At 38.8% G+C, this 16,238-nt stretch overlaps 1 protein-coding gene across 3 annotated transcripts in view; it reads right to left on the bottom strand.

Moving 5' to 3' along the window:
* syne1a (spectrin repeat containing, nuclear envelope 1a) overlaps window positions 1-16,238 on the bottom strand; it is a 113,739-nt gene that overhangs the window by 53,595 nt on the left and 43,906 nt on the right. For all 3 annotated transcript variants that reach the window (XM_089118620.1, XM_089118618.1, XM_089118619.1), the window contains 16 exons: window positions 16,044-16,208; window positions 13,669-14,028; window positions 12,157-12,293; window positions 11,174-11,351; window positions 9,551-9,733; window positions 8,406-8,549; window positions 7,190-7,345; window positions 6,200-6,364; window positions 5,884-6,056; window positions 5,577-5,730; window positions 5,232-5,375; window positions 4,155-4,319; window positions 3,727-4,044; window positions 3,470-3,625; window positions 1,986-2,156; window positions 356-682 (listed from right to left, as the gene is read on the bottom strand). In XM_089118620.1, coding sequence (XP_088974746.1) covers window positions 356-682; window positions 1,986-2,156; window positions 3,470-3,625; window positions 3,727-4,044; window positions 4,155-4,319; window positions 5,232-5,375; window positions 5,577-5,730; window positions 5,884-6,056; window positions 6,200-6,364; window positions 7,190-7,345; window positions 8,406-8,549; window positions 9,551-9,733; window positions 11,174-11,351; window positions 12,157-12,293; window positions 13,669-14,028; window positions 16,044-16,208 — 3,096 coding nt within the window. The remainder of the gene's footprint in view (window positions 1-355; window positions 683-1,985; window positions 2,157-3,469; window positions 3,626-3,726; window positions 4,045-4,154; window positions 4,320-5,231; window positions 5,376-5,576; window positions 5,731-5,883; window positions 6,057-6,199; window positions 6,365-7,189; window positions 7,346-8,405; window positions 8,550-9,550; window positions 9,734-11,173; window positions 11,352-12,156; window positions 12,294-13,668; window positions 14,029-16,043; window positions 16,209-16,238) is intronic.

The following is a 16,238-nucleotide window of genomic DNA, read 5'->3' as shown; positions in this document are numbered from 1 at the left end:
ATTAGAAAAATTTCTGCAGGATCAAGTGGCACTGAAGACTGGAGTAATGATACTGAAAATTCAGCTTTGCCATCACAGGAATAAATTACATTTTAAAGTATATTGAAATAGAAAATATTTATTTTAAATTGTAATAATATTTCACAATATTACTGTTTAACTGTATTTTCAATCAAATGTGTTAATATATATATTTATATAATATGAAAAAGTATAAATAAAAAACTGACTGCATTATTCATTGACAATGCTGCTGGTAGATTTTGAAAAAGATACAAAAATGTCACTTAGTTGATGGAGCTAGTCACAACTACACATTTCATTTAGGTTGAAGACTGTAAAACAATTCACCCACCTTGTACTTGGCCAGCTGGGCTTTTCTCTGGTACAGTTCTGCTTTAGGTTCAACAGTCGAGCTGAGCAGAGCTCGGGTCTCCCTAAGCCACTGCATTTGGCCCTTGTAGCGCTCTTGGAAATCTTTATAGAGCACAATGCTCCTTTCCAGGTTTGCATGCTCCTCCCGTAGCCCCAGAATAAGCTCTTCGAGCTGTGATCGCCCCGTTTGCACTTCCCTCTCTAGCCTGGATGCTCCAGGGTCATCCAAGAAGGAAACGGCCTGCTCTGTTGTCTCTCGAAGTGTTTTAAGCAAGCTGTGACCTTGATCCATCTCCCCCTGTAGAGACTGCGGGGTGAGAGAATCTTTTAAACAACAAATGAAAGGATACAAAAAGAACGACAATAACAAACAAAAATCAATAATTTAATGAGCCACAGGAAAGATGTTTATGCCTTCCCAGTGTGCAACCAAGACATGTACAGTATTTCCTGTTCCTGACAGCTTCTGATCCCTGTACTCATGTAGAGCTTCAGCGCTCCTCTGAAGTGGACTTTTCTGATAGGTACTTTGAAGCCTGTTGGGCTCCTGACACCTGTGTGTGGAGACCCGGTGAGGCCCCGGACAGAGATATGAGAGGAAGACCCAATTACGCAGACCTTAAATGGGTCTGCCGCAGCGGGGTTTCCCAGGCAACGACTGCACTCAACCCCTCCTACTCCTTTACCTTTAAGCGGGAAGCTTCTCTATATGATATCAGCCTGTTGTCTCTAAAAAGACCCCTGGCTGTCCAGCAGGATCTGGAGCTACTGCTGCGGTACTGACAGGCAAAGAAGCCCCAGTGTTTTAATGATGATCTCCTCACACAAATAAGGAAATGAGAAGCTAGTGATGCAGAGAGATGTAGGATGAAAGAATAATTGGGCCAAGAAATATGATCTGGCCAGAGAAGCACACACTTAATTGGCTGTTTATTAATTCACAAATACATGCGCCTAATACTGCTGTCGTTTAATGGAGTGGGTGTACAAAGTACACAACACAGACAGGTTCTCCGTTGCACCATTGATCTCAACGTTGATTAAACAAACCAAATGAGTTGTATAGATATGTATACATGTGTGAGAAGGAAGAGAGTTTTATGTGATGTTGAAGCTGCAAGGGCATTGCATCAATTACACAGTCTGTGCCAGCAGGTTCCACAGACAGGCCGCTCCTTCATCTCAGCTATCACAGTGGGGGGAGTGTGTGAAGTGGCTGTGTGTGTGTGTGTGTGTGTGTGTGTGTGTGCGCGGCGCTTGCACGTAGGGTGCGATCGCACTAAAGCTTTCTTTTGCTTTGTGTAGTAGACATATTGATCATATCCTTAAGATGACAAAGAGACTTGTACATGTGCACAGAAATACACAAAGATTGACTCTTGTGATCTCAAATATGAGTGCAAAACTGTGCCAGGCCCACTGAGAGTCCTAGTCTGTGGTGTGCGTCTGTGCAATTTAACAGGCCAAATCAATAGCTGTTAAACCACTGGATAAAAAGGGTTGGCAGTTTTATCTGTTCCTTCAATTTTAAGTGTTTAAATTTGCAGAATGTATGTATATATATATATTTGTGAACATGCTAATGTGTGTGTTTTATCACCATGCCATACCTCCAGCCTCTTCATCTTTTTTTCCATTGTGATGCGATCGAGAGCTTCTGTCCTTTCGGTAACGATTTTAAAATTCTTCCTGGCTGCACTCAGCCAATCAGAGAAGATCCTGAGGGCATTTTGAGCCTCTGTGATTTTCTGCATCTCTTCCTGGAGCTGTTTGAGGGTCTCCTAAATGACGGAAGGATGAATCAAAAGACTCATTGTCAAGAATGCTTGCAATTCTGCAATTCATCAGCATGAAGGGTTTTGATTGATCTAATGCCGCACACTCGCTAGCATTCACTGCTGGGGGCTTGAGGCTAAGCTATTTTGCCGCATTCTTCTCTTGACATTCAGATCCCTCATGCACGTGGCACCAATTAACGCCTTTGCGCTGTGCTGCGCGCACACCTATCTGCAGAGATGTAATAGCTCTTGACTGCAGTACATGTGGTGGCCTGTTGTTTCTCACAGAATAATTACACGCTCTCTTCAGTGTCGCAGCCAGGGTGTGTGTGCATGTTAGAGAGAAGTGGGCAGGAAGGAGAGGTGTTACAGCAAGTGTTAAAAACAATTCGGTTCCTGCCACAGAAGCAGCATCACCGATTGATGGGCAAGATTGGATCCAATATTGTTTAATTACAAGCTAAGGTCTCAATGTGGGCGAGACATTGATTTTTCCAGTTTTTTTGCCATCACAGAGGGTCACAGGAGCTGGTTTACTAGGCTGGATAGCTTCCAATGTTTTGACGGCTGAGAGATTAGACTCATCAGTGTGCTCTGACAGCAAAGTGAGTGAGCCAATGACGCCAGGTTCTACTAAAACAAACATAATTGTAGAGAACGAATATGAAAAAAAATTATATTTAACTGAATAAAAAATTTCCATTACTGAATTTTAAAAAGTATACATAAATAAATTATTATTATTAGTGGACTTTATTTTTCATTTTGGTTCAATTACTAGTATTATCGTATTATTGTCTTTCTGTTTATTAATAATAATAATAATAATAATAAATAATTGCAATAATTTTTAGGTTAATTATTAGAATGGAAGAAAAATTGAGAAAATATAGTTTTTAAATGCCCAGATTAAAAATATTTGTTATTTTAGTAATATGTATATACTATTAGAGTATTTATTCATATTTTGAATTAGCTTATATTTTTAGATTTTCAGTTTTCATTTTACTTTTGTTTAATTAGTTTCTTTCAGTAATTTAATAAATGTTTGTCATTTTTATTATTATTATTATTTTTATTTATTGTTTTAATAGTTTTAGTTTAACAAGAATAACACTGGGAGAGGATTTGTGGAAATAAACACAAGATCCCAGTGTAAACCAGTGGAATAAATTCAATCCATGGGAAATAGGGGGGCCAGATCATAAGACTGCATGTCTGTCTATTGACTTTTTCACATGATTTCACATGATGCTACATTATTGCATAATAATCATCAAGTATATAAGAATTGTTAATATATAAGGGTGACTTGCCTGTATCTGTAGGAGCAAGGCATGATAGCGAGCAGTGAGTTGGGTAACCCTGGTACTGATCCGGCCACTGACATGAGCGTTCTCTACGACTTTCTGTGCAAGAGCACTTAGACCTTCCACCTCGGCCTGACGGTGAGCAGCCTCAGTCTGCCACCGCTGAAAAGAGGGAATGAAAGGAAAATGTCAACTGTGTACAGTACATGAAACCAGAGTGCAGTGTTTCTGTATTCATCAGACATACTTATAATACAACGTACCTTCAGGTGTTGTAGCTGGGCCTCCTTTGCACTGACATCAGATCGACGGTGGTTTCTCACCTTAACTTTGAGCTCAATGTCAACCAGCCACTGGTCAAAGCTTTGGAATAAACATTCTAGTTGCTGAACTCTTGTGAGGGCCTGCTCAACCTGGACTTTGGTCTCCCCAAGGCGGTCTTGGTACCCCTGCCACTCTGTCTGTGCTGTTTCCAGGGCCCGATCCTCAATTTGAGGGGCACCCCAAGGTATGACTCTTTCCCGACTGGCAAGGACTGAACTGAGTAAGTTATGTCCCTTAGGGCAATGAGACTGGAGCATCTGGTAATGTTGTAAGGCAGAAAGAATGAAAGTTAAAGATTAGGTAGTGCTGAATATTTTTGCCAATAATATTAAATTCAGAAAATATCACAATATCACATTATAATAACCTGCAGTTCTTTTAATGTGTTCTCCAGAGCATTTACATCTTCATCTAGGGGTGAGAGGAGAGCCAAACTGCTCTGCTCTTGCTCTAGCCAGTCTTCAAACATGTGCAGCCCTCGCTGATACTCTTGATGGAGAAGAACCAATTCTTCAGCCTTACTGACAGAAGCCTGAAACACCAGTAGAGTATATTATTTCGAAAGTTAACCCAAAAGAAGGTTGGTTTCTGGATGTATTTTTTCTATTAATTTCCTGTTTTGGAATTTCAAAGGGTTTTGAGTAATAGACCACACCAACTAGATCCACAATTACGTTACAAACTTACATTTAAGTAAGAAAAGTGAGACCACGAATATTGTGAATTATATCAGTGAATAAGAAACAACAAGAGTACAATTTTAAACAATTATATTTTAAGTTTAATTTATTGGAAAATATTCATTTATGATTCATATAATTGTCACGTTCTGTGTAAACTTTTAGTTTATTTCTCTACAGTTACCTGTTCTCTTTATTGTAGTTTCCCACCACCCATTTGCTACTATTGACACTCATGCCATCAATAGACCTGTTTGTCATTTAATTTGTTATCATTGTGTATTTAAGCTCCTCCTTATTTTTAATTCAATGTTGGGTATTGGCAATTTATTGGCTGTTACTTTGTCTCATTCAATGTGGATTACCCGAGTTTGTTTTAATTAATAAACCTTTTGTTCACTGGAACCATTTTGGTCTTGTCTTGATCATCATCATCTGGACTAAATTGAGACAATAATATAGTTCATATATACAGTTAATGTGCTTAATTCGAGTGGGAGGTCACTGCTGAGCTCTTTGGACTCTGTTTCCATGGTAACAACAGCTTATCTGATTGTTGAAAGATCTTTTAAGGGTAATAGATGTTGTAGCACTTCACAGGGAATTTGGCTTTTAAAACTTTTTTTTTTAAAATAAAGCTGAAATCATACTGTTTTATGGCTTCTACATAAACGTATATCATCAGAGCTCTTGTCTTAAAAGATTTATGTTATTGTAAAAAATCAATTTCTCTCACTCACTAGTCTACAGTTTGACGTTCATACCTTGGCTTTATCTTTGACGGTTGTATATCTCTCACTGAGTTTCTGGATCTCCTGTTGAGTGGCTGTATGTTCAGTCATGTTGGAACCCTTGGTAGCAATGGTCTGTAAAGGGCTAGAGTGGCTAAGAACTTCCTCATAGAGAAGCTGTAACAGAACAAAGCAATTAATACTTTGAGGTTACAATTTCTGTTAACTGCAAGAATATACAACTGTTACCTTATGAATAAATCCAGTATTATATTATATTATATTATATAATATTACATTTTATTATAGTATATTGTAATATAGCCTAAGTATGTAATTCTCTGAGCTAAATAAATCCTATGAAAAGTATCAGTTTGCCTTGGCACGGCCCAGATTGGCTGTCTTGTCCCTCATTTCAGCATAGTGTTTGTCTGTGTTTCCAAGGCTCTCTTCTACATGCTGCATCCAGCACTCAAACTGACTGACGTCCTCTTGGTAACTGGTCCAGTGTGACAAGGCACCTTCCAGCTGGCTGTAAATGCAACACATAAACAAGACATCTACAACTTCCACACAGACACCTGAAGAGCAAATACCTCATGAAATACCTGAGGTATAAAAGAACTGACTTGAGGTATAACAGAGGATAAATATACAAAGACTGGTGGAGAGAAAGCTCTCGGACCTTTTGCACTGTATGGATGTTGATAAGAGTGATTCCCAGGAATCTTTGAGGTCCTGAATTTGCTTGCGAACCACTGGTACTCCCTCAGCTGATGTGTTCCTCTGGACAGATTCCCCTCTGGTGATGAGCATCTTCAGTTGGATTTCTCTTCCCTGACAAGCTGTCAGTAAAGCCTGGAATCAATCAGAAATACTGTTACCCACCAAACATGTACAACATCCATGCTAAATTATGAGCCATAATTCCTTAGAAGGTTGTCCTTAGAACTGGCAACATCTGCAAAACTGTCCTATAATATATATAAACGACAAAGTACCTCGAGCTGGCTCATTCTGGATATAAGCACATTCTTGTCAGATGTGGGGCATCTGCAGGTCTTGAGGACCTGTTGGGACTCCGAAACCCAGTTCTGAAGTTCCTGAAGGCCCTGTGAAAATAGCTGATGCTCCCCTACCACTCGTTCTACCCTTGACACTTTCTCCTGCAGGAGGTGGGCAGGAGAAATAATAGGTGATAAGTACATTTAGGAATACACAATATATTGATGCAATATTGGTTATCAGTCGATATTAGAGATTTCTTAGCTGGATATTTAATTGTGCTGCTAATTTTTTTTCTGTTTCTACATTTAGATGACCTTTGCCGTCATCTAATACTCACATCTTTAAAAACACTAACAATTGAATAACACTGTTAAATGTAATATTTAGCAAATATAAAAATGTATATAGCATTTTCATACTGTAGATTAAAATATTGTGATGCCTACATTCATTTGAAGCATTTTTAAAAATATTGATTGTAGTTTTATTTTTACTATATTTAGATAAAGTATATAATTTGAATATTGGACATTTATCAATCATTGGCCATAGCATGAAAATTATTATCAGTTTCGGTCCGAATTTTAATATCAACACAACCCTCATTATATAAATCAGTATAAAACGTGCTTTTCTATAAAGCAATAAATCAAACAAAACTCAGAGAAAGGAGACAAAACTTGTACAAATGCAACAAACGACTCCCTCTCCAAAATTCAAAGCTTATCAATAGAAATATATACATTTCTTTTTTCTCTCCATTCTGTCACCTGATGGAGTTTTTTTCTTGCTTAGTTAGGGCCAATAATATTATTGATTCGAATAAAATGAACTGAACTGAGCTGGATGAAGACCAGAGCTGGATTTTTTTCTCCAGAGCTGCTTTATGTTCTAAATTGAACTTATTTTAATCACAATCAGTGGTAATAATGGACCAGAAAGCACAAGACTGATGGGGTAAACAGACAGGTAGAGGAAGTTACCTTAATCAGGTTGCTCAGGGCCAGGAAGCATGCAGCTAGCTGGCAGACGCGATGCACAAAGCTTTTCCCAGCACCCTGACCATCCCAAAGCCCATGTGCTCGCCCTCTCAGTCCTGCCAGTTCAGACTCTCTGGAGCTCATCTCCTCCAGCAACGTCTGAGGGGGTGCCGCCAGGGGTCAAAAGGCAAGCAGGGGCAAGCAGGAGAATAAAAAGATGAATGGTCATGCAATGAAAGACCACACTAAAAACAAACATGAGCTTTCGGACACATCTAATGAGATGGACAGGTCACATTCTCCAAACACCAAAATAACTTTTACTAAACATACTTAATACACCAGGGCACAAAAGACCACCACAAGCTAATTTCTTGCTTCTTTTCTTTAGATGGAAAAAAAAAACAGACTGTGAAATTGTCAGTTAGGCAGACACAGTTCATGATAATAGAGTCTATCATGTTGGGTGCACTCTGGGGATAAAGGGATTAAGAGGGAAAGTGGGTAAAAGCAGGGGAAGGGGAGATGGGAGGGGAGGGGATGGGTAATCACTCAGAGGACCTCTACACACTGTACAGATACACTGTTGGAAATGTAATTGCCAACAGAGCAGACAAAAGCACCCAGCAGGCGAACAAGCAATACAAAAATAGAGATGAAAGATCTCGTGATAAGGCAAAAATAGAAATGTTTATCTTTTCAACCTCTATTCTACGTTCATATTATTATGAGTTTGTATATTGAGGTTTTGTTCTTTGAGTGCATTCGTAGAGCGAAAAAATTAATTGCATCTTCTCAGCATAACCCTCAAAAGTGGCTAAAAGCTCGACTCAGCAGAACCATCGTTGACAGACAGGGTTTATTTCATTATCTCCAGCACATCCTACTTCTGTTTAACTCATTTAATTGAGCTTAAGTACAGCACAATACACTGACACAGTTAGCTGATTTCATCTGATCATTTAATTACATGTTCAATTAGCAAGTAATATTAAAAATACATAAAAAGAAGAAAAAAAATCTTTTTATACTGTACAAATTTTTAATGCATAATCTATTAATCATAAATCAAATGTTCTCCTGTCAATGAATTACATTACATGGATTTCCAAGGTATAGCATGTGAGGAATGGAATCTCAGCAGTAGTGATTGAAATCATTCGGGTAGAACAAAGCTCTAATGAATAATTATGAATTCAATAAGACTAACAGTGTGTACCTGAAGTTTGGAGAGCTCTAGTCTCTTGGCAGGTAGGTCATGGAGGCGAGCGCTGCTCTCCTGTACACTGATCTCGGTCCTGTTCAGCCAGTCTTGTAGAGGCTCCACACTTGCCTCAAAGTCCTGCATCTGAGACTGCAAGACCTGAGAGCACATATTCACATCACATATGTACCTCAGACTGTATGTGGTTTTTACTTATTAAAAAAAAAAATGTGTAGAGACAGTCTCACGCTTGTTAGAACACAGTGTTAAACACTAGCCATGTTGCATTTTTGATGTACAGTGAAAAGGATAAAATAAAATAAAACAGTAATATGCAAAGATATGTTTGTTAGAAAAGTTTGCACACATGGATAGAACAGGATAATGTATATATATATATATATATATATATATAAATAAATAAAACAATAAATATGTAGTGTACCTGGACTGTGCCAGTTTGACTCATTCAGTTTTACATGTGAGAATGCTTTTAACCCTCTTATCTTATCCGTAACTCTCTCTTCTGGCACCACCGGGTCTGCGTTAAAATTGCTTTTAACACCTTTATGGCATGCAAATGTTTACACACAGTCATGGGTTCGAGCCTCAAAGAGATCAGTATCTCCTCAGAGCAATGCCAGGTGGCCAAGAAAAGCTCACTCCAAAACGCACACACGCAAACAGACATTCCTTTATTGAAATCTATAATTTGACTAATTCTGGTAAGAATACGATATACTCCTACATACCCATGTGTTTTATTTTCATTTTAGTGTAATTTTAATGAAAGTGTAACCTTGCTTTTTTTTCTTTCCTGTTTGCATGCCTCCATGGGGAATTGTCCTTAGAATCAATCTATTATTAATATTGTCTTATAACCCGTATGACCAGTTATTAATAGTGAATTATATTTATTATTAATTATTGATTATACATTCCCCGTATTTGAGCGAAGTTACATTACAAACAAATAAAATAGCAATGTGCAAAGATGTTTTTATTTAAAAAAGCTTGTCACACATGGATGGATACAGTGTTAAACACTAGTGATGTAGTATATTTTATGTAAAGTGAACAGAATATTAAAATAATTTGAAATACATCATATAAAATAGTAATATGCATAGTAAAAAAAAAAAGAATTCACTCATCTCTACCTGCAAGGCCATCTCTCTTCGCTTTAAGCTGTCCACCAGGCTCTTCCAGTCATCTTTGGCTACGTTCGCTTTGGTCCTGATGGCCTCCACTCTGTCGGCAGCCATCACGCTACTAAGCTGCTCTCCATACGTCAGGACAGCACTAAGCCTGGCCTGGCCCTGGTCCTTGTCACTCATGAACTCCTGTGGTGCAGAATGAGCAAGACGTCAGCCGCACAGACACAAGTGGACTATCACAGAGCAGAGGGCAGCAAGTGCAATGAGTCACGTCCAGACATTGACAGGCACCCAGCAGGGATCTCCCACCATCTGTGAGACGTGCACTCTTTTTGCCGTATTTCTCCACTCAAATGGTACAGATGCAATTATGTATGACCTAAAGCATGTCTGTCTCTGTGTTGGTGGTTCAGGGCAGTAAGCCATGCGGAAACATTGTTCCACATTTGAGATGTATTTGATGGTAAATAAAAAATGAGCAGCGTTGTTTCCATCTTTCTGTTCTTAGTAACCCTGTTCTTCATATCTCTCCCTTTTTATTGTACATATGCTATGCTACATCTAGTCCTACACAGAATCTGTGCTGATCTTTGCCTTGTTCTCTGCTGATTGTGGGGTAAAATTTGCAGTATTTTGTGGAATGAATTTATGCATGTGACAAATGTTAAACAGAGCCTGAACTGGTTTCGCTTCAAGACCCAGATTTTTTTATCGGACATCAAGCGGCAACACAATACAGGCCAAAATTAGCATACAAAATTGAATTTTAATAGTTTCATGCTCTCACTAGTTAAAATTTCCACACAGTGGTCAACACAAATCATGTGTACCGTTTGCAAGAGAACGTATTTAAAGCAATCGAGTTTGTCATGTAACCTATCCATGTTTGCATCTGCCTAATATGACTAGCTGTAAAAGATTAATTTCAGGCACAATGGAATGAGAAGTCTCTGATATCCATAACAAAAGATACTATAAACATTCAATATACAAGTTTTGATTGATTAACCACATTCTTTACAATAACCTAGTTTATGTTCAACAGAAGAAAAAAACTAAGGTTTGGAACAACTTGAGGGTAAGTAAATAATGACAGATTTGCTTGGTGAACTCCCTTTTAAAGGCTGACAACCTGTTTATTTTGTATCGTAACTACTAAATTTACAAAAAAAAAAAAAAATAGGTAATCAGAATAGACCTGAGACACATTTTTGGGTCAGAACTGAGCAGTTGAGAACCACTGGCAATTACACTATTATTTCAAAGCCAGAAATAGAAAGCCAAAATATTTGAACAAAAAGAAATTGCACATTTTCATCCACATCAAGCCATGTCTCTTTCATCACAGCTATACTGTGCATTTTCCCTGTGCTCTCACAGGTTTTCTACAGTGCTAATTGAAGTCATAAATAGCCCAGTATGGCACATCCTTGGCTAAATGGTGGCCCCATAAACAGGCCCATGGGACATGAGAATGGGCAATCACTTTATCAAATCCTGGCTACTCTTACATGACAGGGATAGAGACAACCTGCTGTGGCCAGGCTATGGCTATGTTCCAAGAATCCTGCTGTTTAGTATGAGCCCTCGTTGACATTGAGTACCGTCCACAACCATTCCACTCACCTGGATCTGCTGGAGGGCGACAGAGGCGTCCTGGATGCTATGAGGGGAGTCAAAGCATTTTGCGGTGGAGATGTTGGCATTGACCATCCACTGCCGGAAGTCATGCAGAGAAGAACGGAAGCGTTGTTCCAGCAGTTTCTCCTTATTCTGACATTCCCGGGAGGCTCGCAGGCTCAGACTAGAGAGAAAGATGCACAGAGGCATTAGAAAAAGAGAGGGTAAAAAAAGGGGGGATGGGGGTTAAAATGTGTGAACATAGGGGGGTGATAGCGTAAGGTGAGCAGACATCTGTTTCAATGACAGGCTCTCTCAGAGGGAGAGTTTGGAAATCAGAAAGTGAAAACGCAGCAGAACCAGCACACACAAGAATACAGTGGCATATCTGCACACAGGTACACACACGAATGCAGACGAGGATAAAGTGGACAGTGGAGAGAAGATAAGCATTTTTTTTTTGCTGCTATACCTGAAAAGCATGCTAACGAGGCAAAGCCTGCTGTCATGACAGGTGCTCTCAGCTGAAACGCTCACTTTAGATGCAGCGCTATGAAGTGCAATATATCACAACCCTTCATTCAGCTCAGTGCACTGAATTTATGTGTTATTGAATTCCATCAATTAAATACAACATGTATGAAAGTACAAACCAACAAAACAATTAAATATTACAATGCAATTTTTTTGTATTAATTTATTCTATTTATTCATCACAGTACTCATAACACATTAAATTAAATAACTATTACACCATATTAATGAAATATAAACAAATAAATAGTTATACTTTATTAATTTGTATAAATTATGATATTATGTACATTATTTGAAATAATTTTCTTATATATTTACAGGAAGCTCTGTAAGAAACATCCACCTTCTACAGTACATGTCTACAACGGCTAAACAAACTTTCAGGGAATAGACTGCTAAACAAAACCAGGTGGTGACCATTTAACCTCATGCATGTGTGCTCCAGCACTCACCTGTTGTGCAGCTTGATGAGAGCACTGACTCTGTCCGTCTGCGGACCCAGATCACTGGAAAACCCACACAGCTCATTGAGCTGCGCCTTCAGCTTCTCCTCCATAACTTCAGCTGTCTGAAGCCCCTCCAGAACACCCTTATGGACACACACACACACACACACACATACAGCAGGGGTGAGTTTCAATGCACAGGCCACCCTTGACACCTAAAATCCCATTTATCGGCTTGACGCTTCTTCATGCACAGTTGCGCACACACATTTGAGCATTAACACAGCTCTATTCAACTCCAATACAAGGCTTCTTACAAAAGCATTTCTGTTCTTCAGCGAGTCCAGGAAGCCTTCCCACTTCTCCAAACATGCCCGAGATTGTACAGAGCCGAAGTGGTGCCTCTTTCTCTGTGCTTCCACCCTCCCCCTGACCCTCTCTTTAAAAACAAGAGGGAAATGCTTCCCTGACTTCCCCCTATAGAACACTTCCTCCTGTAATCGCTCTCCTCCTCTTCCTTCTCGCACTCCTCCCTGTCTTCCACTTCACAGGCCGTGGTTTTCCCTCTCTTTCACACTCTTTGGCAGCTCTCGTTCACTCCTCCCCGCCTTTGACAAGTTCTCTCGTTTGCTTTCTCACTCTTTCTCTTTCCCTCCCTTTCACATTCTTCCCGCCTCCTTTCCTCTCTCCCTCTCCCTCTCCCGGTGGGAGTCAGCTGTCAGATGTTGAGGAGCTGGAGCCGTGCAAACGAGCGTGTAACACAAACAAGTCTGGACACCGGAAACACCAGATGAGAGAAAGTAAAATAGAAAGAAGGAAATATTGAGGGACTTGAGGAAAAAAAATGAAGAAATAAAAGAGGGAAAATCTGCAATCCCTTTTCAATTATCTGAGCACAAAGCGGCAGATGAAAGTATAAACAACCTCAGCAGCAGGAAAACATATTATGACCCACTGTTTATGAGAAAGAGCCAGACAGTGAGAAAACAAGACAAGAAAGGGAAGGAAAAAGAAAGATGCTCTACAACAGTAGAGTTTTCAAACTGGGGTCCGCAGGGGCCGTCTAGGGGGTCATGGAAAAGTTTTGAGGAAAAAAAATGTAAAAATTAATAATAATACAAAAATGAGTTTAAAATAAGTATATTTAATCAAACAATACATGAGTAAATAAATAAATAAATGTATCTAACAGTAATTTATTATAATAAATAGAAAAAATACAAGAAACTATATATATATATATATATATATATATATATATATATATGCCTTTTAAATTTTAAGATCTTATCCAGGTGGTCTTTCATCTAAAAGATTGCCAACCCCTGCTCTAGACGCTTTTCTGGATTTAACCTTGTAAACTAGTTTGTTGCTTTAAGAACGATACAATTCTTTCCCAAACTGTGTTGATTTTCCAAACAGTGCATGTCTGTGTGAGAGCTTACATGTACACTGTAATTAAGTAGCATTACCTTATACACTAACCCTTCCCTCTCCATCTCTCTCCTACTCAATTACCTTGGCGACCATCCATCCTTCCACCGCCGCAGCTCCGCAATTCCTCCGCTCGGCGCTGCTCAGTCCCTCGCTCCACTCCTTCAGCTGGCCCTCCAGCTTCTCCATCTCTTCCTCCAACTGCGCTGTCAGCCGTGTCTGCTCCCGCTCGGCCCCTGTCGCCGCGGCTACGGCCGTCTCGAGAGCGTCGCGAGCTCGTAGCGAAGCTCCCTCCCACTGGTGCAGCGCTCGAGCCAGTGCCGCCACCTCTCCATCCATCAGCTCGCAGCCAGCCGCCGCTGTGTGCCTTCCTGCTCTCTCCGCGCTCAGCCGCACGCGCCGCAGCCGCTCGCGCCCCTCGCACGCGCCGCGCTCCAGCAGCTCCTGAAGGAGGAAGGGAGGGAGAGAGAGTGAGAAGGAGAGAGGGAGGGTAAAGTTGCTACGGAAACTGCGGCATCAGTGGCTGCTTGTTATCCAAATAGTGGCGCCGCTTGATTCTCACGGCGGTGAAACTGACTGACTGAAAAAAACTCTCATCGGATCAGTTCCTCGCGCTTCAGAGGATGAACGCTCCCATCTCTTACCTCCTTTTTCATCAATCTAAATTATCATAATTTTCATACATATCCACTTTCCTACATGGAATTAGAAATTCATTCATTCATTCACTCATTCATTCAGTGACAATTATCTAGTGTAAAATAAATTGTAATTGTACAATTAAATGTTTTATTGATAAATAAAGTGTTATTAATAAATAAACCTAAGAAAATGAAATAAAATAAATAAAATAGGCTAGTGTGAGTAAATGGCATTTGCAAAAATAAATAAATACGTGTAATATTAATTAAGCAAGTCATTAAAAATATATAAAATATCAAATAATAATTTATTAATTTTTTTTATTTTAGTTATCAATCACAAAAATATTATGATAGATTAATTAAAAAACTGGCTAAGTTGACTGGCTATGTTCAGTTAACAGATTTTAATGCGATTAAAAAAGGAATGATCCCTGACAAATAAACTAGCTTCAAATGTAAATGGATGGAAGAATTTATTTGAATATAATTTATTTAAAGTGCTGCTGTGTCTTATTATCCTTTATCCCTACCACTCACGCATTCTCTCTGACTGGAATTGATTATCCAGGGAGAAATGTGCAAACAGCATAGAAATTTCCCACCAATTTTCGCCCATTCTCCCCCTTTCTTAACGCCTCTTATTGCTCTCTCGGTGCCTCTGGTACTTTTCTCTCATTTTCTTTCTCATCAAACACAAGCCCCATGTTATGAAGATTTTCTTTCTCATCAAACACACGGACAAATTGTTATGGAGGAAAGCAGACAGTATAATGAGCTAATCAGCACAGAAATATTGCAGATCCATAAAAATAGTCAAATCTAAGCACCTGCATCCATTGATTTGTAGTCCTGTGAGAGCATATGGTACAGAGACATTGACCTTGGAAAGAAATGTACATGCTTCTCTTCCCACACTCAAATAAATGTTTCAACCACACACAGAGTTTAACAAACAAATGCTCCATTTAAATATTTTAATACACTTGGGTATTTTGTTTATTCTGCACATTACCTTTTTGTATATTTTTAATATTCTGTATTCCTTTGTACCATGCAAAGCAAGCCGTTCTGTCAAGAAACATCTAAAGACTCTTTTGTGCGCATTTATAACTCACAATTGGTAGTGCACTTTTAAATCCACTCTTTCAGAAAAAAAAAAACATTCTTAAACTTTTTTTTATACGAATTTCTTTAAATGTAATTGAAATATTTATTTAAATTTAAATTGTGTACGTGTATACTGCCGTTATATTCTTTCTGTGCCCCGCTATGTTGATTGGCAGCTGTTGCAGTATAATTTCCCTCATGGGGTTAATAAAAATACTGATCTATCTATTTATACACCCACACTTTCATAATCGTATGTGCAGATGAAATGCAATTATGCATTCACATCATCAGTGTCTCATTTGACGTGCAATCTCACACCATCTCATCTGCTTTAAAGAATAGATTTGTTCTTATCATTTCACACCATTTACAATGAAATATGATATTTGTAAATGAGAAAAAAAAATGCAGGTTCTCTCTATCATTTTCCACAGAGGCGGTCAAGAAACCCTTAGAGAGAAAACACGCTTGATTACAGGAAATGGTACATCTAATTAATGTGTAAATGCTTTAATGAATTATGAATTATGAAAGTGAATAAAATATAATTGCATGCTTATTTTAGACAGATGAAGACTTTATTAAACAATGATATTGAAAATGAGCAATTGACAAAATAATTTTAGAAAAAATTTTAAAATTAAATTTAAAATTATCATATGTTTTTTCTGTGTCAACAAAAAGGCAATATTTTCATTTTCTTACCCGGACTTCAGTCAACTTCCGACTTAAGGTGTGAGAGTCACCAGATGGGTCAGAGCATTGCTGAAGTTCCTCCCCTACCACCATTAGCCAATCGGTGAGCTCCCTGATTGTTTCCATGTACTTCTTATGCTCGATTACAACGTCCTCTGACAGTCTGACTCTCTCCTAAATGAGATCAAACATAAATAGCATTTA

This window comes from Pimephales promelas, chromosome 13 (assembly GCF_988280905.1).
Source record: "Pimephales promelas chromosome 13, fPimPro1.hap1.1, whole genome shotgun sequence".
Lineage (NCBI taxonomy): Eukaryota > Metazoa > Chordata > Actinopteri > Cypriniformes > Leuciscidae > Pimephales > Pimephales promelas.
The sequence above is the reverse complement of the archived record's forward strand: the minus strand, read 5'-3'. Positions and strand labels throughout refer to the sequence as shown.